General features: G+C 44.1%; 1 protein-coding gene across 7 annotated transcripts in view; it reads right to left on the minus strand.

Moving 5' to 3' along the window:
- lrba (LPS responsive beige-like anchor protein) overlaps positions 1-24,552 on the minus strand; it is a 284,780-nt gene that overhangs the window by 34,564 nt on the left and 225,664 nt on the right. For 4 of the 7 annotated variants that reach the window (XM_054778104.1, XM_054778105.1, XM_054778103.1 and 1 more), the window contains 3 exons: positions 9,686-9,775; positions 6,223-6,415; positions 1,254-1,319 (listed from right to left, as the gene is read on the minus strand). In XM_054778104.1, the coding sequence (XP_054634079.1) occupies positions 1,254-1,319; positions 6,223-6,415; positions 9,686-9,775 (349 nt within the window). The remainder of the gene's footprint in view (positions 1-1,253; positions 1,320-6,222; positions 6,416-9,685; positions 9,776-24,552) is intronic. The other 3 variants (XM_054778108.1, XM_054778107.1, XM_054778106.1) reach the window with 1 other exon arrangement.

Here is a 24,552-nt window from a genome sequence, read left to right on the forward strand (position 1 = left end):
GCGCCGCACATTCGACGGCACTGGTCTTTTAACTGTCACTGATGAATATTGACCGCAGCTGCGCGGCCACCAGGCGTGGAGCGGCAGTCCCTTCCACCACACCGGAAGCACCGCTTGCCAGAATAATGGTGCAGGACAGGAAGTACACGCTCCTGTCCTGCGCAGCGTGACAGAAATAAGGAACACATCAAAATGGTATGTCAATCTTCAATACTTGGTTGGGAATCCCTTTGCCTTAATCAATCAGCCTGTGGCATTGGCTGGGAGTTATGGAAAGAGAATGAAGAAGAGAACGAAGAGAGATGACCGTGAGCTTCAGTGGATTATCAAACAGAGAAGATTCAAGAATTCGGCAGAAATCCAGATCGAGTGGAATGTCACAGCTTCAAAAAGCACCATATTCAGACGCATCCGGGAGATGGGCTACATGTCAGGTTCCTCGGTCAAGCCACTTATTTCTTTCTTTTTTTCTGCAAAAACTGAGAGGGAAATGACAGTATTCACATTTTTTGAATTGATGTTTTTGTGGAAGCCCAACTTATGTAAAAATAAACAAATAAATACTTGACATTCTTTAAATTGTGGGCCCTGAATCTATGAAAGATGAATGGAATTGTGGAAATAACTCAACTTTCCCATGATATTCTAATTTTTTGGAAAGGGTCTGTATAATAACGTCTGTAGGTCATAACCTCTTCATTGATAGTCTGCTTCCAATTGACCGCTTCAGCTAAATCAATGTGTGACTGTAATCGGAGCATTTATGCTAATCTACGCTTGTATTTGACAAGAAACAGGAAGAAGTCTCCTCCAGTGCATCACACACATCACGAGTGCAGCCTCTCCTCCTCATCAACAAGTCGTAAAAGATGAGAGGCGGCCATATTTGTCCTGACAGCCTGTCCGCCGCGCATTCTCAATCACGCATTATTACCGCATTCATATTCATTCCCGCTGACACGCGTCCTCTCCCTGCGCTCAAATTAAAGCAAAGAGGATGCAGAGAATCGAGGGAGGTGGATGGAGGACGGAGGTGGGGGTGTTGATGATGAAATAGTGGGCCGAGGCCACAGCTCATTGCATTCCAATTTGCATGCAAATGGCGGAGAAGCAGGGCCTACATCATGATGAGTCAAGACACGGCTCTACAGTCCAGGAAACACTCCTGAATGCACAAAGCTAGCTAAAAAAGAAACATCATTTCATGCAGGTATGACCCCCATGATGTCACGGTGTGTGCGCTAACGGTGTACCTATGAGAGGGTCGATCTCCACGGGCAGTTGGTACTGCTGGTCCTGCACGGCTGAGCTCGGATGACCTGTCAGGTGAAGAGGGAGAAGACAGATTGGATTATTATTGGAATGACTCAGGGGGTCTTGCCGGGTGGGACGCTGAATTACACTACATCACAGCCTGGTCACACACTGCTGTGGGACGGCCTTCTGGTCCTAAAGGAAAAGTCATCACAAGTGGTCAGTCTAGCACGAAGGAAGACTTCATTTTGACCGGGGTCAGGAATTTCTACTCCCAAAATTCTGCAGGTATGTCTCTAATAAACACCACATTGTGGGACGAGTATTCCGACGGGAACCTATATCTTAACCCAACCGGTCGAGGCAGACGACCGCCACAGAGCCTGGGTTCTGTCCAAGGTTTCGTCCTTGCCTCCGTAGCAAAGTGCTTGCTCATGTGAGATTTCAGTTGGTTGTCTGTTTTCATTTGTGACCTTCATGTGTAAAGTGCCATGAGATAGCTGCTGTTGTAATGTGGCACCATATCATCCATCCATCCAGGAATATCACACAGAATGTTTCTCCCACCGTGTGGGACAGCTCGCCAATGAAGCGCTCTGTTGTGAAGGGGAAGAGGCTGACATCTGCGAGTGCCACATTTGATTCAACCGCACCCGGTGGACGCAGTCCCCTAAAGCAATGTCCGCCAGACCGGACCTGAATAATTCTAGACTTGGTGAATCAAAAGCCAAGACAAATAACAAAACAACTCTTTCTTTCTGTTGTTACAATACAAAGGTCAATCAAAAGTTCTTAGCCTCACCCAGTAAAAAGACTAAACATTTGTATTGTGGCAACACACTGACACTTCTCATGAAACCCCAAAAAGCTAATACAGAGTTGTGTCTTCATTTTTTCATGGGTGACGAACAGGCCAAGGTGAGGCGTATGTGACAAATCTGAAGATAAAACAGAGGAGACAAAGACAAAACAAAGGTTCGAGCAATCATAAAGCATCTGCAAAAGAAAAGGTTGGACCTCCAAGGAAATCCATGTGGACATGGTGCAGGACAATTGCTGAGGACTCCCACTCCAATGCAACTGTGAAAAAGTGGGCTGCTGCGTTCGAGCGAGGCAGGGTTAGCACAGAAGATGACCCCCGGTCAGGTCACCCACAAACATCAACCGCTGATGAACAGGCCGATGTCATTCACCGTTTGGTCTTGGATGACAGACATCTTACTGTCCAGCAGATAGCTAAGTCCATTGGCATCAGTTCTGGTTCAGTCCGCACTGTTTTAGCTGAGATCTAACGGATGGCCAAGCTGACTGTAAGATGGGTCCCAAGAAAGCTGACACCAGAGAAACTCAACAGGAAGACATTTCCAGAACACTTCTGACTCCTTTCCAGGCTGATCCCATAACTTCCATCGTAGATTGGTAACTAAGGATGGAAGGAAACTAAGGTCGAAACTTGCAATGGAAACACTTTGATTCTCCACCCTCAAATAAGTTCAAGCAAACAGCGTCTGTTGGCAAGGTCGTGGCTCTTGAATCTTGAATCTTGAATCTTTAGTGTTCTGGGATTCAGAAGGTGTAATCGTGATAGACTACCTGGAAAAGGTAAAAACTATTAGTGGACAGGACTAGTATATTTAACACAGTCGAGGGAAGCAATCAAGACAAACGGAGAGGGAAGCTGACGGCAGGTGTGGTCTTGCTTCAGGACAACACGCCTGTTCACATTGCACAGGTTGCAGTTGCCGAAGCGGCCAGATGTAGCTTTGAATTACTACCCCACCCCCCTTACTCTCCAGACGTGGCTCCATCTGACTTCTACCTGTTTCCTGAAGTAAAAATCACACCTACATGAGTCGACATTTTGGAAACAATGAGGTCATACGTGCTGTGGAGGAGATTTTAGGGGCTCAGCATGTCACCTTCTTCCGTGATGGGATAGCAATGCTTCAGCATCATTGGACCAGGTGCATTGATGTCAAGGGGGCCTATATAGAAAATTAGTGAAAAACTGTCTCCTTCCTCCTTCCTACAGAGTGAGGTTCAGAACTTTTTGAACGACCCTCGTAGATATCTGCTGGACAGTAAGAAGTCTGTCATCCAAGACCAACGGGTGAATGGTATCAGCCTGTTCGTACATTATAGCGATGTCATTTATCTTATTTATGATGTATTGTGTAAAACTAAGACATGAATAACATCACATTAAAAGCACTAAATGAATGGTGACCCACCATCCACCAGTTCCAGCCAAGTGTTTCCAGAGAGATGATTACATGGCTGTTTGACATGTGTGGTAAAAGGCAGTGTGCTAGCATAAATTACCTTGAGACAAATGTGCACATTAGCACTCAATAAGTCATCCAAACGTACCTTTATGCATTCCAACATAGTATCAGCATTTGACACCACATATGTGGTGAAAGAAAAATGGTAAAAATACAGTAGTAGTCTATCTGTACGGCATATGAGAGAAAGTTAGCACACGCACAATGGACATGCGTTAAGTGAGACGGATGTAACAGAGAGAATCCGGCCACTTTTCAAAATAAAACATCATGGAAATTATTTTTGGGCTGCACGGTGGTCTAGTGGTTCACATGTTTTCCAACACAGTTACAGCCTGGGGATCGGGAAGACCTGGGTTCGATTCTCCCCTGTGTGGAGTTTGCATGTTCTCCCCGTGTGTGGGGGGGGTTTCTTTACTCCGGTTTCCTCCCACATTCCAAAACATGCATGTTAGCTTCATTGGAGACTCTAAATTGTCCATAGGTATGAATGTGAGTGTTTGTCTATATGTGCCCTGCCATTGGCTGGACACCAGGCCAGGGTGTACCCCGCCTGTCGCCCGAAGTCAGCTGGGATAGGCTCTAGCATGCCCCCGCAACCCTAAAGAGGAGAAGCGGTATAGAAAATGGATGGATGGATGGAAATTATTTTTTCTTTCTTTGCGGCCCGGAAGCAAACGACCCGTGTTAGCGGGCCGCGGACCGGGGGTTGGGATCACTGTTCTAGCGCATGTTTAGTCAATGAAATGTACACACAGCAGAAAATATTTCACCACTTTTTTGTTGTTGACATTTTAGGGGAAGCTGAGCTGCCCTTGCATTAGAGCCATCACCACTGCAACCTGTCTTTGGCAGATACTTGATGAATGCTCGAACCTCCGTATTGTCCATCTTCAGATTTGTCACATACGCCTCACCTTCGCCTCTCTGCATTGCCTTTTCTGGTTTCATAAGACGGGTCAGTGAGTTACCACAATACAAATGTTTAGCTACAGGTCTTTTTACTGGGTGAGGCTTAGAACTTTTTCAATCACCCTTGTATGTATACGTAAATTATTACCCTCTTACGCCGAACGAGATGCGTTTTCTGCAGAAAAATAATTTAACAACTAACATATTGACCAAAAAACTGCAAATTTGTGGGGCCGTGAATGCGGAATTGCAAATGTGCGGGGCCCCACGGCACCATGCAAATTCCCCCCCCGGTGGTTGTGAGAAGGATAAACAATGGCATCAGACGCTTCGTAAGTACTGGAAGATGATGCCAGGGCATCATTGTTGCATCTTTAAGACTTTTTTTTCAGTCAAAAACGTCCAATATCCTTTGGAATCTGCAAAAAAGCGCTAGTGGGATAAAAATGTGGCAAAAAAAGCTGTTTTTTTTATTTCTGGCACAACAGCACTTATTGATGCAATATGACTTATTCTTGACATTTTGTATTTCTAGCATTAGTCTGACTATATGGAGGTTTTTTTTTATGTTGCAGTTCAACCAATCAGGTTATTGATCCTGCCCACCACCACTTTGATGGCTCCCCTTAAATCGCAATGGCATGGCATTTCTCATTTTTCGCAAAAAAGAAGAAAAAAAAAGCGGTCAAATAAGTAAACAAACTCATTTACTAATAAATACATGCCCTGCGATTGGCTGGCGACCAGTCCAGGGTGTACCCCGCCTGTCACCCGAAGTCAGCTGGGATAGGCTCCAGCATACCTCCACAACGCTAAAGAGGAGAAGCGGCATAGAAGATGGACGGATGGATACATGCAACTACTGTTTTTATTACATAATTAGTTGGGATTGTCTGATATTGGCTTTTTTGCTGATAACCGATATGCCGATATTGTCCAATTCTCAATTTCCCAATTCAGATCAAACGATACCGATATGTTTAACATCACATATCTCCTGTCGTGGAAGGACCGGACTGGCCCGGACTGAACTTATTATCTTATTATGTATTATTATTACTAGGTATTATTCTTATTATGTATTATTATTACTAGGTATTATTCTTATTATGTATTATCTGTTCCGTATTTGTTTATTTATTCTTATTTTATTTTCTTATTTTTCTTACCTCTCATGTCTAGTACCACATCTGCCTGCCGCTAAGCAAAGCTTCCGCTCAAGTATGCGCTGCGTGTGGGCTGTATGGCGAGATCACTGCTGCACACACACGGGGCTTCAAAGTCTATCAACTCCTAAGCTTTGCATTGAAACGTGCCCACAAGTGTTGCTCAGATTGCAGTTAGAGATGTCCGCCATCTCCTGGTGTAAAGTATTAACTACACAAGACATCATATTAGCAGCAAATTCTGCAATTTTGCCACTTGGGTGCTTTAAGGCTATATTGGCTTTTATTATAGGGAGAAAACAATACCCATATCGACCCATATTGGTATTACATTTGTATGCCAATATCAGGGCGATAATGGATTGATATTATCAGTGGGCTGATGTTATCCCTAAGAATGAATGAATATATATATATATATATTTCACATTTGATTGAATCCATTCAAATTTGAACAGTTTCATTGGCTTTGTACACGCGTGAAGAGGAGAAGTAATACATACAATATGTAGTACTGCATACAGTATAGGAGCGCTTGTGGTGAACGCTCGTCTCGGAATTTAAAATAAAACATGTGAATTGTCTCCATCACGACGATGTCTCACCTGACAGGCCGTGCCACTTGTTGACAGCGAAGACGCGGCTGGCGGTGACGGTGATGACGGCGGCAGCCGCCAGGCCCGGCTGCGTATTGGCGGCCACGTGAGTGACGGGAGAGTTGGACGGGAATTTGAGCACCATGATGACGTCCTGCTGCATCTGCTCCGTGAACATCAGCGGCGTCTGCAGGAGAAGATACTGTTGAAGGAGAGACGGCGACATGACCAAGGACGGATGCGTGCCACGTGAACGGGATGGAAAGCGGTGGGAGAAAAGAGAAAGACAGGAAGTTCGGAAAGCAGGTTAGCAACACTGATGTCACTACCAGGACAAAGATTTCAAGTCAAGTTGGCCCAGAAAAAATTCCCACAAATGGCAGCGCGTTCCTGTCATAGAGAAGATCTTGCATTTTTTTGTTGGATATTTGGATATTGGATATTTGCAGTAGGTCCTTAAAAACAGCAAGGACCCTTCATAAAGAGGACCTATGACCGGAAATTTGGCTGTAGATCCTTAAAAGGAGCAGAGTGTTCCTGTCATATACAAAAGCTTGCTTGGGCTAGCATTTTTGCAGCAGCTCCTTAGCTCATTCAAAACCAAAGACGTATTTATACATTTTTTTTAACCCGAATGCTCACTCCCAAAGACGTATTTATACATCTTTTAAGCTTTTTTGCGAGATAGGCAAAAAGAGGTGATGACGCACACTTATACATAGAAATCACTGTCACTGCAGTTTTAAGCCATTAAAAACAGCCACAAGGTGGCAGAAGTGCATTTGCTAAGCGCTTGGCATGGATCTTTTCCATGTATTAACACAGCAAGGAGGAAGTGGAAGAAAGGGGAGGAGTGTAGCGTGCAGAAGGCTACGCATTGTAGGAAAACGTCATCGCATGCACCATTCAGTTCCAAATGTGAAAATTGTAAATAGTTCACGGTGTTATGTTAGTAAATAAATTGTTATTTGGATGTAAAACAACCCTCTTTGTGTTGTTTATGTTGGTATAGTTGTTTAGATATTTGAGATGTCACAAAAGCAAGTGAAAGTTTGCTTGAAATGTATCTTTTCACAAAGAGCTGCTTTTCTCCCTTTTTTAGTTGGGAACTGATATTTTCCTGAAACTTCCCTATGTTCTACTGCTGATTACTAAAGGAAAAAGGTAGCAACTAACTTTTTTTTCTGATGAAAGACAAGAGTGTAATGTTTCTTTTGGCAGGTCCAATGTTTATATAACCATACAACACAATATTCTGTGTGCCTTGAAAGATCAGTCCACATCGTCTCGAATGGCCGCTACTGAGTTTTTCTTTGTTGTTTTGTTTTTTAAAATGGCTGTGACTTTATGAGTCAACAGCCAAGCACTCCTGTCATATGGAAATTCTTTCACTCGACATAGTGCTTCTTGGCCTTCAGTCTAACTTTCTGAAGATGTGGCTCCAGGAACAATGACATTAGCCCTGATCTACAAGGTGGAGGCCTGTCTGTGGGAGCATCTTGAGTTTGACCGAGGCAGCATTTAGCGAGTAAAGAGGAGACAGATCAGTGTTTAAGATCAGGCAAAGACCCAGTAAAGCCGCTTTCTGTGTGTGTGTGTGTGTGTGTGTGTGTGAGACGGCTAAGTCGACACAGTGACGGCACCATTAGCACTAACACATTACCGAGACGAGAGCGAGAGAAGGTTAGAAGAGGGAAGAAATTTGCAGGAAGGGTTAACATGAATGTTGAAGTACAAGACAAACATCTCCTTTGAATTAGCTCCAATGTGAAGACTGACATTCGTGTGTGTGTGTGTGTGTGTGTGTGTGTGTGTGTGTGTGTGTGGTGCTCCACGTCCAGCTGTCAGCACCACAGGGACACCACACTAATAAGGACTCCAGGGGCTTTAGGTTCCATCACATACAGGCAGCCCTTAAGAAGTGGCCACTTCACACTGTGAGCTGGCCTTTGCTCAGCTTCCAAGTCAGCTGGCTAATGTGCTGCAGCTCACTTTGGAAAAGAGAAATACACACGAGCAGATGCATGGCTTCACTGCAAAAAACACATTTCAAGAAAGTCAAAAATAGAAAGTAAAAAAGAAAAAATACCTTGTCTAGCAAATTTTAATTGAGAAAAATAATTTTAGAATAAGAAAGTATAGCTAGCCAATTCCTATGAAGATATTTCTTATTCTTTCAAAAAACAAGCTAAAAACCTCATTTTGATTATTCTTCAACACCAGATATTTGTCTGACATTAAGAATAAAACTGGTTTCTAAACTTTTAAGATTTGAAAATGGACTCACACACAGAAAGTAAAGCTACACTGCAAAAACTACATATCAAAACAATAAAAAAGTCCCATTTGACCATTTCTTAACAATTTTCTGATTTGGGACCAATATGAAGGCTGCACAGCAAATTTCACCTCTGTGCGGGTATTCGCTCTGTACTCCGGCTTCTCTCCACATTCCAACAATCTGCATGATAGGTCCGCTGGAGACTCTACAAATGGTCCATGTTGTAATAAGAACATTATACTTCAATCTCGCGGTGTGATTAAGGACAGCTTGCTTATTTTACGACTCATTATATTCTTAAAAGCCACAAGAAATATTCTCAATATAAGAATTGGAGCCGAGTATTCGAGCCACACGCGAGTATTGCTGAATAAAAAAGCAATAGAAAAAGAAATGACTATATGGTGTTGTGTTGAATATGTGAACATATTTCATTTATCATGTAATGAGTATGATGTGTTAAAATATGCATAGGCATATTTCCCTGATAAAAGTGTGAGAAAAACAGGAATATCTGAAATACAGCTTTGAAAGTTGTATTGCCAGGATAAAAGATATGAGAAAATATTCTTCAAAAGTGCACAGGCATGTTAGAGTTGCATAAAAATACAACGTTTGACTTTTTCATCTATTGTAGCTCTTTTGTGCAAATTAAAGTGCAAAAAAAAGAAAAATACAGCTACGTATGGAGGCCCTGTTAAAGCTTTTAAATACTTTTTTTTTCATATTGAACTTTCAAAAAGTGCAAGTCGGGTTGTGCAAATGCAAGTGCAATGTAAAATCTAAAAGTAAAAATGGAGATCTTCAGGTGCACTGCCCATATTTCAAAAGCATTACATAAAATATGTACAAGTATTTAACATTTGTATTTATCTGGCACATTTCCGTATTCCCACTTGGTTGCCTTGTCATCGTAATAAAAACACGCATGCCTGCTTTCTGAGCATCTTTGAAGGTGGAACCTACATGACTGTGAAAGGACGTGTCTGATACAGTAGATGCTGTGTTGGGGAGTATGAAAGAGTTCATTTGAAGACAAAAATAGTTTCCATCAGAGAGCACAGATAACCAAAAGCCAAGAGTTGACAGTCTCAGAAAGTTAGGATGGTCAATAAGAAGAAAAAACATGCCAGGAGCAGAGTGCTTGTGTGCACGAATGATGCAAACGTGGGTGCACGAGTGCCTTCTCACCACTTGCATGGCTGAGCTTCGGGGCGGGTGCGGCTCGATGAGCAGCTGGCAGGGGGTCTGCCCGAAACTTCTGATTTGAGACTCCACAGCCTGAGAAGACAGAGAGAGAATACCTGTACATGGGAAGATGAAGCAGAGACTGCACTGGTGCATAAAACCTCCTTATACAAGACACACAGCATCCCACCATCACGCAATATTACAGTCACAAGCGTATGTACTGTACGTATTACAGCAACTCTTCATTTACGGTGATTGATTGGTTCCGCACCTGATTGTGATAAGTAGGCTTCTTTCTTCATAAATGGAATATCTTGGCAGTTAGAGCAGACAAAACCTGCTTACCACCTTCTAATTACGCTTTTTACCATTATTAGAGCCCTCTCGGCATGAAATAACACCCCTATAGTCACCTTTTTACTCCTTGAAGCAGATTCTGAGGACAGGAAGGCGGACAGTTCCACCAGCATGGCGAAGGTATTTGGGGTAGTCGAAACGATCCCCAGTGGCAAAGCTCCGGGGGTGGACATGTGTTGACCTGAATCCCTCAAGGCTTTGGATGTTGAGGGACTGTCTTGGCTGACATGTCTCTTCAGCAGGGTGTGTTCCAACTGTAGGGGGTCACACTCCTCAGCCTCCCTGGGAAAGTCTATTCCAGGGTGCTGGAGAGAAGGGTACCACCGTTAGTGGAACCTTGGTTACAGGAGGTGTTTTTTGTCCTGGTCGCAGACCACTGGACCAGCTCTACACCCTTGCAAGGGTACTGAAGGGTACATGGGAGACTACATGTGCTTTGTGGACTTGGAAAATGCATGGGACCGCGTCCCTTGGGGTGTCCTGTGGGGGGTGCTCCGGAAGTACGGGATTGATGGCGCTACTACGTGTCATTGGTTCCTTGTACAACCGGAGCAGGAGCCTGGTTAGCATTGCCAGCAGTAAGTCAAGCCTGTTTCTGGTGAACGTTGGCCTCGGCCAAGGCTGCCCTTTGTCACCCGTTCTGTTCATTTTAATGGGCACAATTTCTAGGCACAGCCAAGGTGTCAAGGGAGTCCATGTGGGGGCCTTAGGATATCCTCTCTGCTATTTGAGACAAGGTCTGATGGCCTCATCGGGCTGTGACCTTCAGTGTTTACCGGGGAGGTTTGCATCTGAGTGTGAAGCTTCTGGGATGAGACTTAGCACCTCCAAATCCCAGACCATGGTTCTCAGTTGGAAATGGGTGGATTGTACCCTCCGGGTTGGGAATGAGGTCCTGCCCCAGGTGGAGGAGTTCAAGTATCTCGGGGTCTTGTTCACCAGTGAGGGAAGGTTGGAGCGTGAGGTCGATAGGCGGATCGGCGCAGCGTCTGCAGTAATGCGGTCGCTGTACCGGACCGTCGTGGTGAAGAGAGAGCTGAGCCGGAAGACAAAGCTCTCGATTTACCCCCCCATCTATGTTCCCACCCTCACCTATGGTCATGAGATTTGGGTCGAGACCGAAAGAACAAAGCGGCTGAAATGAGTTTCCTCCGTAGTGTGGCAGAGACAGGGTGAGGAGCTCAGAGTAGATATCTATGTATCTATCTGTACTTGTACAGACTGAACTTGAAACTGAAACCAATGGAATGCAAGAAAATGGAAAGCAGTGACGCATACGCGTTTATTCAAGAGTCAAACTGTATGCAGAGTACCACAAATTTATACACGTTGGCAGGTCTGCACTAATACTGAAAGTCCTCCCTGTGGTGGAAGCAACACATATCATGTTGTGAAACTAATGGATACAGCATCAGCAATTAGCTTCTTGACGCGGCTGTAAACAAAGCAAACTACTGCGCCTGCTTGATGCTATTTACGCATTTTTTTTACTTTCACGCTACCCCTTAGACATATGAATGAATGAATTGTGCACAACGTGGGCAAGTGCTGCTCTCAAAACCATGTTCTAATGGCCACATCAGTCAGTCCATGAGCCAAATACTATCCAAGGTCTTACCCGTGAAATGTCATTCCCTGCCATTTGGTTTGTAGCCTCATTCAGTATGGAGGCGACATTGACATACATCTCATCGCTCCACGCTGCGTCTACGTATATATGTCTATGAGCTACCACGCTCACCATTAGCGTTTTTTTTGACACCCGCCACGTCCTGCCAGCCCAACACGGCTAAGCAAAGCATGGGTTCAAGTATATGCTGCGCGTTGACTGTTATGGCCACAGCAATGTTGCTTGTGGCGTTTAAAAGGACCATATGGGCTTTCATTATAGGGAAAAATATTGACCAATATTACATTTTTATGCCAATATCGGGCTGATGATATTGGTGGGGTGGACATCCCTAATTCCATCATATCACTTCAACCATCTAGAACAATCCACTGCATGGATGGAAAATGCAAACTCCTTCAAATAAACACTTTTCCACAGCCTTGAAACACACACACACACACACACACACACGCTTACATACTAATCCATCCTGCACAAGCACACACAGACACAGAGAAAGAATGGGAGGGGGGGTAGTAGGCTGGTTAGGTGGTGTTAATGAAGAGGTATAGCACCATAAATGTCAGAGTGGACGCCGACCAAGCGGCCTCTGGACATTATCACACAGCTCACTGTCAGCCCGACTCGCACGGCACGGAGGTGGGTTGGGGGGTGGAGGGGCGGTGGTGTCGGGTGTGCACGCCATTACATATTGCACACGTAAAAGTGTCATTACTTCTTTTTTTTTTAAACATTTTAAAAAGTATTTATTCATCATACTAGACTGTAAAATAAGTACAGCATAACTACTAGGTAACAGACTGCAAGAAATATTATTCATTCAATCTAACAATGTGAAAAGCTTCCTAAATCAGACCCTGAACAATCGCCTTTTTAAATTACGCAGATTCGAATAAAGCACAACAATAAGTAATCAAAACCTAAGCAAAAACATGAATTAGGTATCAAAAGAGCATCGTCTAAATTTGCACAAGCATATGGCAGCAATCACAACATAGCGAAAAGACAGTGCTGCACACACGGAAGCATCAAAGCAAGACGATTATGATCTGCAAAAAGTTGGATCAAATATAACGAAGCAACAGATGAAATGAAAAGGAGTTCCTTGTCTTATGCTGGGTTGAAAGCCAGGGAATAATTGTGGCTTGTAAAATAGGACACAATACAATATGTATTATTCAAATATAAAATAAAACAAGAATGTTTTTTTTTATTTTTTTTTTCATTTTGTTGCTTGTATGAATATATACATTTAAAATACATTTGCTACTTTAAGGGTATGGAATATTATAACACGGATGAAGTAGCTACAAGGTTGAATGTATTCTTTGGAATTAGCAAAACAAATCCCTGACACTGGAAATTATGGAACATATCTACTGTTCTTTATTTCTGCAAGCTGTGACAGAACAAGAATATTGGATATTGTCATTAAAAGCAAGAATTCGACATCTACAGATTGTAGTAATATTGATAAAGGTCATCGAGGGCATCTCAAACCATCAACTTATGTATGTAATATTTCATTTCACATCAAATCAACACAGCCAAGGCCGTACCTCTGTCTAAAACTATAGGCCGGTCTCATTATTACCACAAGTTTCAAAAATCCTAGAAAAACTCTCACGGCATACTTGCAGAGAGTCAGTATGGATTTAGGTCAAATAGATCAACAACACCGGCGATAACAGCTTTTGACACCATCAACCATGACATTTTAATCAGTAAACTACAAAGAAACGGCATCAGGGGAATAGCGCTTCAGTGGGTGGAAAGCTATTTAAGTGGAAGAAAAGACTTTGTGAAGTTGGGGGATTGGTCCTCATCATGTCTGGACATTGTTTGTGGTGTCCCCCAGGTGTCAGTATTGAGCCCCAAACTCTTTATTTTGTATATCAATGATATGTACAGTACAAGGTTTCTGAGCTAATGCATTTTGTATAATTTGCAGACTATACTAATATTTGTCTCTCAGCGGACAACATGGTAAAATTGCAGGAGGACATAATTAGCAAAATGAACAAATTAAAGATATGCTTTGACAGTAAGAGGCCATCGTTAAATTTAGGTAAGAGAAAATACTGTTATTTGGAAAGTATACAGTGAACACACAGTTAAAGAGACATGTACAGGGGGTGGAAATTGAAATCTATTTTTGGGGGTGATTATAGATGACAAAATGAGCCGGAAGCCACACATGAAAAACATACAGAGCAAAGTATCAAGAAACATTGCAGCAATGAATAAAGCAAAGGAGGTCTTAGACAATCCATCACTCCACACTGTGTGCTGTTCACTGGTCCCTCCTGATTCGCAGTACTGTGCTGAGGTTTGGGGCAACAGCTACAAACTCATTATTCCTCAAGCTCACTGACATTGTACAACAACAAACAGCACAAACAAAAAACAAACCATGACCAGGGAATATGCAGCAAATGTTCAAAAGATGTTACAATCTAAAGGAAAAAAATGTGTCCTTTAAAGAACCAAGATTTCATACTAGCAGAAAAGATTTTTGTTGATCAGTGTGCAGGCTGAGCCTTCTGAAGGGATTCAGTGGGGAACTGAAGCAATGTACCAACATGAGACAGTGTACACAAATATTATTCTTAAAAGGTATGAAGGCGAAGGAGGAGTTGCCAATCACTGGCTGCAGTTTCTTAAAATGGTTGATTTTGGTGCATTGTTTCTTCATTGTTCCTAATTCAATCCGTTCCACAACTTGACTCCGCACACAGACATGCTGAAGGTTTTCAGCGTTGTCCGTGCGTTTCATTTTCCCCTCAGGTCATATTTCTCCTCTCTTGTTGAGAAGGATTATTTTACGTTTTTGGGCAGCAGGTTATTGTTTGCTTTATGCATTATTTGAGCTCTTTGAAAATGTACTAGATCAGCAAATTTGAATAATGGTGATTTTAGGAATAAAGGGTTTGTATGTGCTCTATCCTAACTGCCCTTTTTTGGAGCATAGTTAGTGAGTGAAGCGTACTTTTATAGTTATTTCCCCATGTCTCCGCACAAGAAGTTACATATGGTAGTATCAGTCAACAAAAGAGTGTACGGAGTGGGTTTTTGGTCCAGCAGAAATGTTGCTTTATTCAGTATTGAGTGTATTTGTTGCCACTTTATCGTCTGCAAATAATACTAGCGTTAGGTCTACTAGCGTTTTGTTACTTGACAGATGTCGTTTATACAGTATATACAGTTTATACAGTTTATACAGTTTATACGGTAGATTGAACAGTTTTGGGCCCAGGTTTATTTGGTAATTGCTTAAGGACACGGGGTGGGAGTGAATAAGTTTTACTTCTTATGACTCCTTTTCCAAAATACAATTGATTATCTTTCTTTTCATTTATTCTTATTTATTCTATATTATTATTATTATTATTATTATTATTATTATTATTATTGTTATTTTATGAGAGGAAAACTGCTTTTTTATTGTTTTTTTTGCGGCCGATTCAAATATTCAAAATAAACATCTATTGAAAAGTGTGATGGGAAAATATAATATATATTTAAAATACTTTAAAAACTATCAAATCATGTTGCCAGTGTAAAGACGCTATGAAAAAAATGCCTAGCGATATTGCCCATATGTTTTTAAAATAATACAAATAATGTTCATTTGCAAATATGTAAAAAATATTAACACCACAGTAACGCTCACAAAAGTATTCCAAAACACATACACAAGTATTTTATACTCATACTGTCTTGACCAGATGAAGAACTCACACAAATATTGACCAATAAATGCAAGTTTCAGATGAAGAGCAAAAGCTGAAGCAGAGCAATGACAAATACGGTAGAGCAAGCAGGAAATGTTTCAGTCCACCGAAAACCAAACAGAAATGTGGAGAAGCATAATTCCTTCCTCCAATAAATCCAAGGTGAAAAAGGACAGCGCCAGCTCAAACGCAATTAGAGGACGGGAAAAGCAAGGTGACATGAAAATGAGAATGATCGCAGCCGTTGCGTTTCAAAACAAAAAACTAGGACAGCGCCCTCAAGTGTGTGTGTGCACGTGCGTGCATGCGTGTGCATGTGCGTGTGGGAGTGACAGCTTGTGTGTGTCGGCTGAGTTGTGAGGGTCTGACTTGGCCCGAGCCCGTGAGAATGAGCTCATGCTAGCGGCGTCCGTGTGCTGTTTCCATGAGAAAGACGAGCCTGCACACACGCACACATCACTGCTAGCACAAATACTTCAATGGTGCCACTTGATAGTATTTTTTTCAACTGTCAGAGGTGCCCCATGAAAGTGTGTTAGCCTTCCAGCTGGAATTTTAGACAGTAGAAAAGCGCTTTTATTGGGAACACACACAATCGTGTGTGTGTGTGTGTGTGTGTGTATCTTTAATGCTAATGCTAGTGTCTCCAAGAAGCGCTACCGTGTACTTCATCCACTTTTTACATACACTAACTCTTGTCCAAGGTAAGAGATGACATATATGACATACAATGTAGTAACATCAAGGAGTAGGACAGGAGAACACAAACGCTAGCAACACTAGCATAGATTAAACCTACAACTCCCACGTGTGTACCTGACTGCAACGACAATTGGCATAGTTGAATTTTATTTTACAATGTGCAGCAAAGGCTGCTTTTTTATTGGATTTTACAAAGCTGGACATCTACTGTACCTAGGGGCAGGTCAAAGGTGGTCTCATGTCCATGAGAAAGGGGGTGACGGAGTTCCTTTAGGCCCTGGATGCCATGGGCGTGTCTTGGTTGACACAAGTCTGCAGTGTCACAGACGCAACTCGGGCAGACTGGGGTCATGGTCCCCCTTTTTAGGAAGGGGGACGGGGAGGGTGTGTTCCAACTATCATGGGATCACACTTCTCAGCCTTTGGACCAGCTCTACACTCTCGGCAGAGCCCTTGAGGGTGCATGGGAGTTTGGCCAACCAGTCTACATGTGTTTTGTGGACATGGAGAGGGCATTCCACCATGTTCCTCAAGGAATTCTGTGGGGAGTACTCTAGGAATATTGGGTGCTGGACCACCTAATTCAAGCGGTTCGTTGTCACAATTTGGTTCGCATTGCCAGCAATAAATCGGACCCATTTCCACTGGGGGTTGGACTCTGCCAGGGCTGCCCTTTGTCACCGATTCTTTTCATTACTTTTATGGACAGAATTTCTAGGTGCAGCCAGGGCGTTGAGGGGTTCCGGTTTGGTGTCTGCAGGATTGGGTCTCTGCTTTTTGCAGATAATGTGGTCCTGCTGGCTTCATCGAGCCATGACCTTCAACTCTCACTGGATCGGTTCGCAGTCGAGTGTGAAGCGGCCGTGATGAGAATCAGCACCTCCAAGTCCGAGTCCAGGGTTCTCACTCGGAAAAGGATGGAATGTCATCTCCGGGTCGAGGATGAGATCCTGCCCCAAGTGGAGAAGTTTAAGTAAGGGAAGGATGGAACGCAAGATTGACAGGCGAATTTGTGCAGCGTATGAGGTGATGCGAACTCTGCATCAGTCGGCCCGTTGTGGTGAAGAGTGAGCTGAGCCCAAAGGCAAAGCTCTCAATTTACAGGTCCATCTACGTTCCAAGTTGTACAAGTTGGCAGGTACAAGCGGCCCAAATGAGTTTTCTCCGTCGGGTGGCTGGGCTCTCCCTTAGAGATAAGGTGAGGAGCACTGTCATCCGGGAGAAGCTCGGTGGGGGTGGGGCTGGTGCTTCCGGCGTGGGTGGGTTTCTTTCCGGTTGTGGAGGCGTCTCTGGGCATGCTGGTGTTAGGCCTCCGGTGCCCATCTGCCTTTGTGGGGTGTGATCTCTCGCCGGTCTCAGGAGTTGGCTGTCCTCCGGCCCACCTCGCCCTGTTTCTGGTTGGGATTGCCTCTGCAGTCTCAGTGACAATTACACGCTCACCCACTCGTGCACCTTTATATATATGAAGACTTGCACACATACAGAGATACCTGTACACACGTACATATGCACACTCACAGTACATACAGTACGTACTTCCCCACATTACTCACTGAGTTAACCAGGGTGTTATTATGTTGTTGCTTTTATTACAGCGACCGTGATATCAGCAGTATGATGATAGTTTTTACAATGATGTGCATTACAGTTATTGTCATTGTGATCACTATCATAGTTCATCATTTCATGACTGCTATTATGTGTGACTGTTTCAATGCAGTATTGTCATTGTGATCACTATCATAGTTCATCATTTCATTACTACTATTATGTGTTACTGTTTCAATGCAGTATTGTCATTGTGATCACTATCATAGTTCATCATTTCATTACTACTATAATGTGTGACTGTTTCAATGCAGTATTGTCATTGTGATCACTATCATAGTTCATCATTTCATGACTACTATTATGTGTTACTGTTTCAATGCAGTATTATCATTGTGATCACTATCATAGTTCATCATTTCATTACTACTATTATGTGTTACTGTTTCAATGCAGTATTATCATTGTGATCACTATCATAGTTCATCATTTCATTACTACTATTATGTGTGACTGTTTCAATGCAGTATTGTCATTGTGATCACTATCATAGTTCATCATTTCATGACTACTATTATGTGTGACTGTTTCAATGCAGTATTATCATTGTGGTTGTTGATATTATTTTGTCCTTTCCGTCAGGGTCTTTATAGTCGTCACAGACATTTGCTGATGTAGTCCTGTTCCTTTCTGTTGTTTTGTTATTGTTGTCACAATTGTTGTTGCTGTTGTTGTCACTGTCTTTTTTGTCACCCTCTTCTCCCCGCACCCCCCCTGTTTTCTTTTCTCTTCTTCTCTGTCCCCTCCTGCTCCGGTCCAGTCGCTCCAAATTTGCTTAATAACAAGCATCTAAGTGAAATAAATTCTGTATAACAGGGGAATTGTATATCACACTTCTCCCTGGCAGAGTAAATCTGTTGAGCACTTGAGGGCTTTTAGATCTACAATTCTATCTGCTTTAAAGGCTGGACAGGACAGGGGAAGGAAAAAAAAAAAAAAGCTCGGAGGAGAAGCACTGCTCCTCCGCAATGAGAGGAGCCAGATGAGGTGGCTCGGGCATCTGGTCAGGATGCCTCCCGGACACCTCTCTGGGGAGGTGTTCAGAGCACGTCCGACTGATAGGAGGCCTTGAGAGACGGTAGAAGACCCAGAACCTGTTGGAGAGACTCTCTCAACTGGCCTGGGAATGCCTCAGGTTCTGCCGGGAGGAGCTAGATGAAGTAGCTGGAAAGAGGGAAGTCTGGACTTCCCTGCTTAGGCTGCTGCCCCCGCGACCTGACCTCGGATAAGCGGAAGAAGATGGATGGAAAGACGTCATGAAGACACAAATTCCAAAGCTATTTTGTACATGCATTGAAATAGAAATGGCCTTCAAACCAAAATGGCCAACTTCCGGTGCATTTCCGAAAGACTTTTTTGAACATGCTGTCACGATACAAGTGCAGTGAGGGTACAAGCACCTAAAATCAGATTTAACAAATAAAGACTTCAGGCATTTCATTGGCCAGAAGAAGAAGAACAATAAAAAGACTTTTGTGTTGAGGCTGAAAAGGAGCATTTGCTTTACGATGTTGACAAAGTCATGCATGAGCGCAAGTACTGAAAGAGATCCTTCAGAGCACGGCGTCATTACTAAAAAGCTCGGCACAACTGTGGGAAAACATTTCAACCCAGCACGCGCTCCGAGAGGACGCTCATCATGGAAGAGTAGGCTAACATTTTCCGCCGTGTCAGAGAGAGGACGGCGGGGGCATCGCTGAAGATCACAAAGGCTGCCTGTGCACGTTTTGCTTAAGCTAATGTGTGGAAGCGACTTCTCAAAGACGCTCAACCCGTCTTCATTAAACTTGGCTCTGCTGACATTTACGAGGCTGCAGAGCGCCGTCAGAGCGTCCCAGTCTAGGTCAGCTGGCCACGTCCTACACGTCACCGCGATGCTCAGGTGATTATACGGGGGGCCATCAGCAAGGCCAATCTCTTTTGGGAGCGCCGGCCCGTGTCTGATGAGGGTTTTCTATATTCTATACATTTAAATGGCAGAGACGCCCTCCACTTGATTTAGACCGTCATGCCACAAGATGGATCTGCATGCGCACCACCATCACCACCACCACACACCCACGCAAGCCCCAAAGACAAAGCACAGAAAAATCTCATTAACACATAACACTGTATAAAACAAAATACAACACAAGTAAACATACAACTAAAAGTACATCTGTCATTATTATTTGTGTGATGTTATTATGAACATGAATCCATTCATTTCTTCCTTGTGTTTAATGTTTTCAGTATGGAAAAACAATATCAAAATAATGTAAAAGAGATGAATAACGTAAATCCTAATGCTACAATTGTAGTCGCAGTGTTTATTTGGCTAAAGTGCAAAGAGGATGGGATGTTAAGCAACATATTTCTATGCAGTATATAAATACAAAAAGAAGAAAAGACTTGTACGTGGGAGTTTGCCCAACCGGTCTACATGTGCTTTGTGGACTTGGAAAAGGCATTCGACCGTGTCCCTCTCGTTGTCCTGTGGGGGGTGCTCTGGGAGTATGGGATTGGTGGCGCTACTACGTGCCATTGGTTCCTTGTAGAACCAGAGCAGGAGCCTGGTTAGCATTGCCAGCAGTAAGTCAAGCCTGTTTCCGGTGAACGTTGGCCTCCGCCAAGGCTGCCCTTTGTCACCCATTCTCTTCATCATTTTCATGGACAGAATTTCTAGGGGCAGCCAAGGTGTCAAGGGAGTCCAGTTCGGGGGCCTTAGGATCTCGTCTCTGCGATTTGCAGACGATGTGGTCCTGATGGCCTCATCGGGCTGTGTCCTTCAGTGTTTACTGGGACAGTTTGCATTTGAGTGTGACGCTTCTGGGATGAGACTCAGCACCTCCAAATGTGAGGCCATGGTTCTCAGTCGGAAAAGGGTGGATTGCTCCCTCCGGGTTGGGAATGAGGTCCTGCCCCAGGTGGAGGAGTTCAAGTATCTCGGGGTCTTGTTCACCAGTGAGGGAAGGTTGGAGCGTGAAGTCGATAGGCGGATCGGTGCAGCGTCTGCAGTAATGCGGTCGCTCTACCGGACTGTCATGGTGAAGAGAGAGCTGAGCCGGAAGGCAAAGCTCTCAATTTACCGTTCGATCTATGTTCCCACCCTCACCTATGGTCACGAGCTTTGGGTCGTGACCGAAAGAAGGAGATCGCGGATACAAGCGGCAAGAAAAACCCATCTTCATTTGGCCGTTTGCAGGAGAGCACCAAACATGGAACATTGAAAGGTGGAAGAAAGTTTTATTCTCCCTTGACGGTCCTGATGGCTTCCAGCGTTACTAGCATGACAAGGAGATCCCACCTGAGATGTTTTCCACCATCATGATCCTTCAATGGAACAATGGAGCTTCAGGTTGCGCAGGGGCGTCAAACGGCAGCCGTCTATGTGGAGGTGTTGCAGGGGGCATCCCTCATGACTGAAGGCCCTCGTCTGTGTGGTGATGACTGGCTTTTCAACAGGACAACGCTGCACTTCACAAAGAGGAATAAGCTCACTCTTGGGGATGGATTTCCAAACATGGACATGAGTTCCAGACAGTGAAGCCATCTTCAGCACCTGGAGCAACATTCCCACTAGCCTCCTGGAAACACTGGCATCAAGCATGCCCAAAGCCATTTCTCACCTCATCAACAAGAATGGCTCATTTTATTTCTATTTTAGGCTTTTTTGAGCTGCGCTCTTCAACGTTTGATCAGCTGATGAACAGCCTATTTCACGTGAAAGCTTCTTTGCAATACTTTGCTTTCTCTAAATGTTTTTCTCTCACTGTTTATCAAATAGAGGTGTTCAATTCTGATACTTCTTGTGCTAATAATTAACATAAATGTCAAAATAACACGCACAACTTGCACATCCAAAGGATACCGGAATCGTGCAATTGCTATTTTAAAGCACATACAGAGCCGGATAAAGCTGCTGGATGCTGACCACTTATGATACTTCATATGCAGCTACTGCCATCTTGTGGCGTTCATTTAAGAACATGTTAATGTCGATGTTTTTTGACACAGGACTGAGTAGAGGACGTGCCCGGAGATGATAGGGGACTTGTCGGCTATGTGAACAGTGGCGTTAATGGTGAACGTGCCTAGCATGACGAGAGAGGCCATTTTGCTTTGAAGCTGAAATGTTTCCGGCAAATTCCTCTGACGTAACTCACCCAACTACACGTATTGCCACAATTAAACAGACCAAGACTGCGGAAACATCTGCTAAACATATAAAAATCTGGCTATTTGCCTTTGTAGACCACACAACTGGTGACTATAGGAAACTCAGCAGAATAAGAGAATGTGTATGAGTGCTACTTGTGCAAAATTACCTCCCTGGAAATGATCTGCTAGATTATGCAAAGTGTTGTTGTGCCCAACTCGTAGTCATTTCTCCTTTTTGTAAAGTTTTGGTAATGACCGAAAGGACAAGATGGCGGGTACATGGGCTGAAATGAGTTCCCTCCGTAGGGTGACTGAGCTCTCCCTAGAGATACTAGAACTGCTGCTCCTCTGCACTGAGAGGAGCCACATGAGATGGCTCGGGATCCCTGATCATCTCCCTTGGAAGGGCACGTGTCCTGAAGACCCAGGACACGTTGGAGACACCATGTCTCTTAACTGGCCTCGGGATCCGCTGGGAGGAGTTGGACAGTGGCGGGGGGAGAGGAAAGTCTGGGCTTCCCTGCTTAGGCTGCTGCACCTGTGACCCGACCTCAGATAAGCGGTGGACGATGGATGGATGGATGGTAAAGTTATGGAAGCCAAACATGACGCACTTGCTCGTACGTGCGAGGAAAAGATGAAGGTATTGCGTGTGTGTTTGGATTGTGGCAGCAGCCACACAACAAGGCTGTACAACCGAAGCAGCCAAGCAGGACAACAGCGTCCAATTCCTCCAGTCAACCACAGTTTCTGACCCGAAGCTTATTCACAGCAATCCAACACTAACACGAGTATGTGTCTCACTGGCGTGACAAAAAACAGCCTCTGGGCCGGCTGTCACTAAGTTATGGCCGACTTTTAGGACACTCATCGTCTCAAAGCTCCGAGACGCCTCCTCCTCCGCCGCCGCCACAACCACCCGCGCCCGGTCCATGACGATGCCCAGGCCCCGGGACACTTACTTCCAGCCACTGCACCCACGGGTCATGCTTCCTAAAGAGTTACAGGCCGGGCAGCCTTGGCTTGGGTTTATTTAGCTCCTTCAAGTACTCAGACTGAGGGTGTTGGGGAACTGTGACGGCTAACACATTAGACTGGCAGAAACGCAGTGGCAGTGGAAAACAAAAGTGACTTCTATGCCTTTATTTACTTATTTATTTTACACACATTTGGATTTGTATCTTTCCTGTTCCCGTCGCCGTGTATTCTCATTTTGACATTCACATGCATTATTAGCGCAAGAAGCACTGGAAATAAAGCAGTGAGCACAGACTTAAACCAAACCTCCGATAATGCCTCTCGTCAAGCCACGGCATAACCGCCGGGTGTCTGGTCTACACAAGAAATAAGCACATGTGGCTGATGTATTTTTTATATCAACCCCACATGACGGCAGTAGCTGCATTAGAAGCATCATGCCCCAACACTTGCACTGTTGTATACAATCAACTGACTCAGCAGTGTGCTCTTTAGCACTACTACTACATTGGTTCAGTCTGCAATATACCAGATCATAAATAACCTCTGTGGCCACAGGGAGATACATTTTCCTTTCCACTCTGTCATGCACTCCTGATTATTCTTAAAGATAAAAAACAAGTTCTATAACATTAAATATAATAAATACAACAAATGAGAAAGAATGCGATTTAGAGCCAATGATGTTTTGAAGCGTTACATCCCAAAAACCTGGTCAAGCGTGTCTTCCCAGTAAGTAAAGGGGACGTGAGCACTTTTTGGATACTAAATCACATGTACCAGTCACTTGATGGTACCTTGAATGTGCGTGCATGTATTTATGATCCACAGAAATAATGAAGAACCAGTCATCCATTGCAGTGGGCCGTGTATAAACCAGGAGAGTGGGTAATGGGCTTGGACTCCGAGTATGCGTGTGTGTGTGTGCAAATGGCCGCTACTGCCTGGTAATGAATCTGCATGAGTGCATGCCTGCGTGTGTGTGTGGCTTATAGGCCAAAGCACATCTGGATGGGAATTAGGGTGAATGAGGTGATAAATCAAAGATTCACGCCTGGTGCCAGCGAGGCTCCAGTCACTGAGCATGAAGGGCATCTGAACACGACAGCGAAGAAGGCTGCTCGCTCTCCTCGTAAACGAGCATCACCATGCCACATTTTTCTAAGTAGGGTCATCCGATAATAGCGGCCCGATATTGGCGTTAAAATGTAATATCGGTTGATATCAGTATCGTGTTATTCCCTATAATGAAAACCCCTAATAAAAAAGCGCTGTGTATATCGGCCTATGGGCTTCCGTACTTGGTGTCACGGAGGCATCCAGTGGCACCAATACGTGGAAATACTTCGCCACGTCCTGTGTTATTCCTCGCAGTCGGAACTGGCCTTGATACGTTGAAACCAAGGGCGTGGGTGTGCCGCAGATGGAACCGACATCAGCTAACTCGTTAGCTTGTAGCAGCACCGGCACGGTCTCGTTGTCAGTCGACAAATGTGGAGATGCGATTCCCAACGAGACAGGAGCAAAGTACGGGAAAAGGCGTGCATGTTGGCAGGTGCGGCAACTACTGTCACAAACAGACCGAATTTGAAAGCGACAAACAAAAAGTCTTGCGGACAAGGTGGACGGAGAACTAGCAAGCCAATGCAACAAGAAGACCTGGCATTGTCCTTGAACCGCGGAAGCACCAACTCACATGTACGACCCTCTGGAGT

Source organism: Dunckerocampus dactyliophorus, chromosome 6 (assembly GCF_027744805.1).
Source record: "Dunckerocampus dactyliophorus isolate RoL2022-P2 chromosome 6, RoL_Ddac_1.1, whole genome shotgun sequence".
Taxonomy (NCBI): domain Eukaryota; kingdom Metazoa; phylum Chordata; class Actinopteri; order Syngnathiformes; family Syngnathidae; genus Dunckerocampus; species Dunckerocampus dactyliophorus.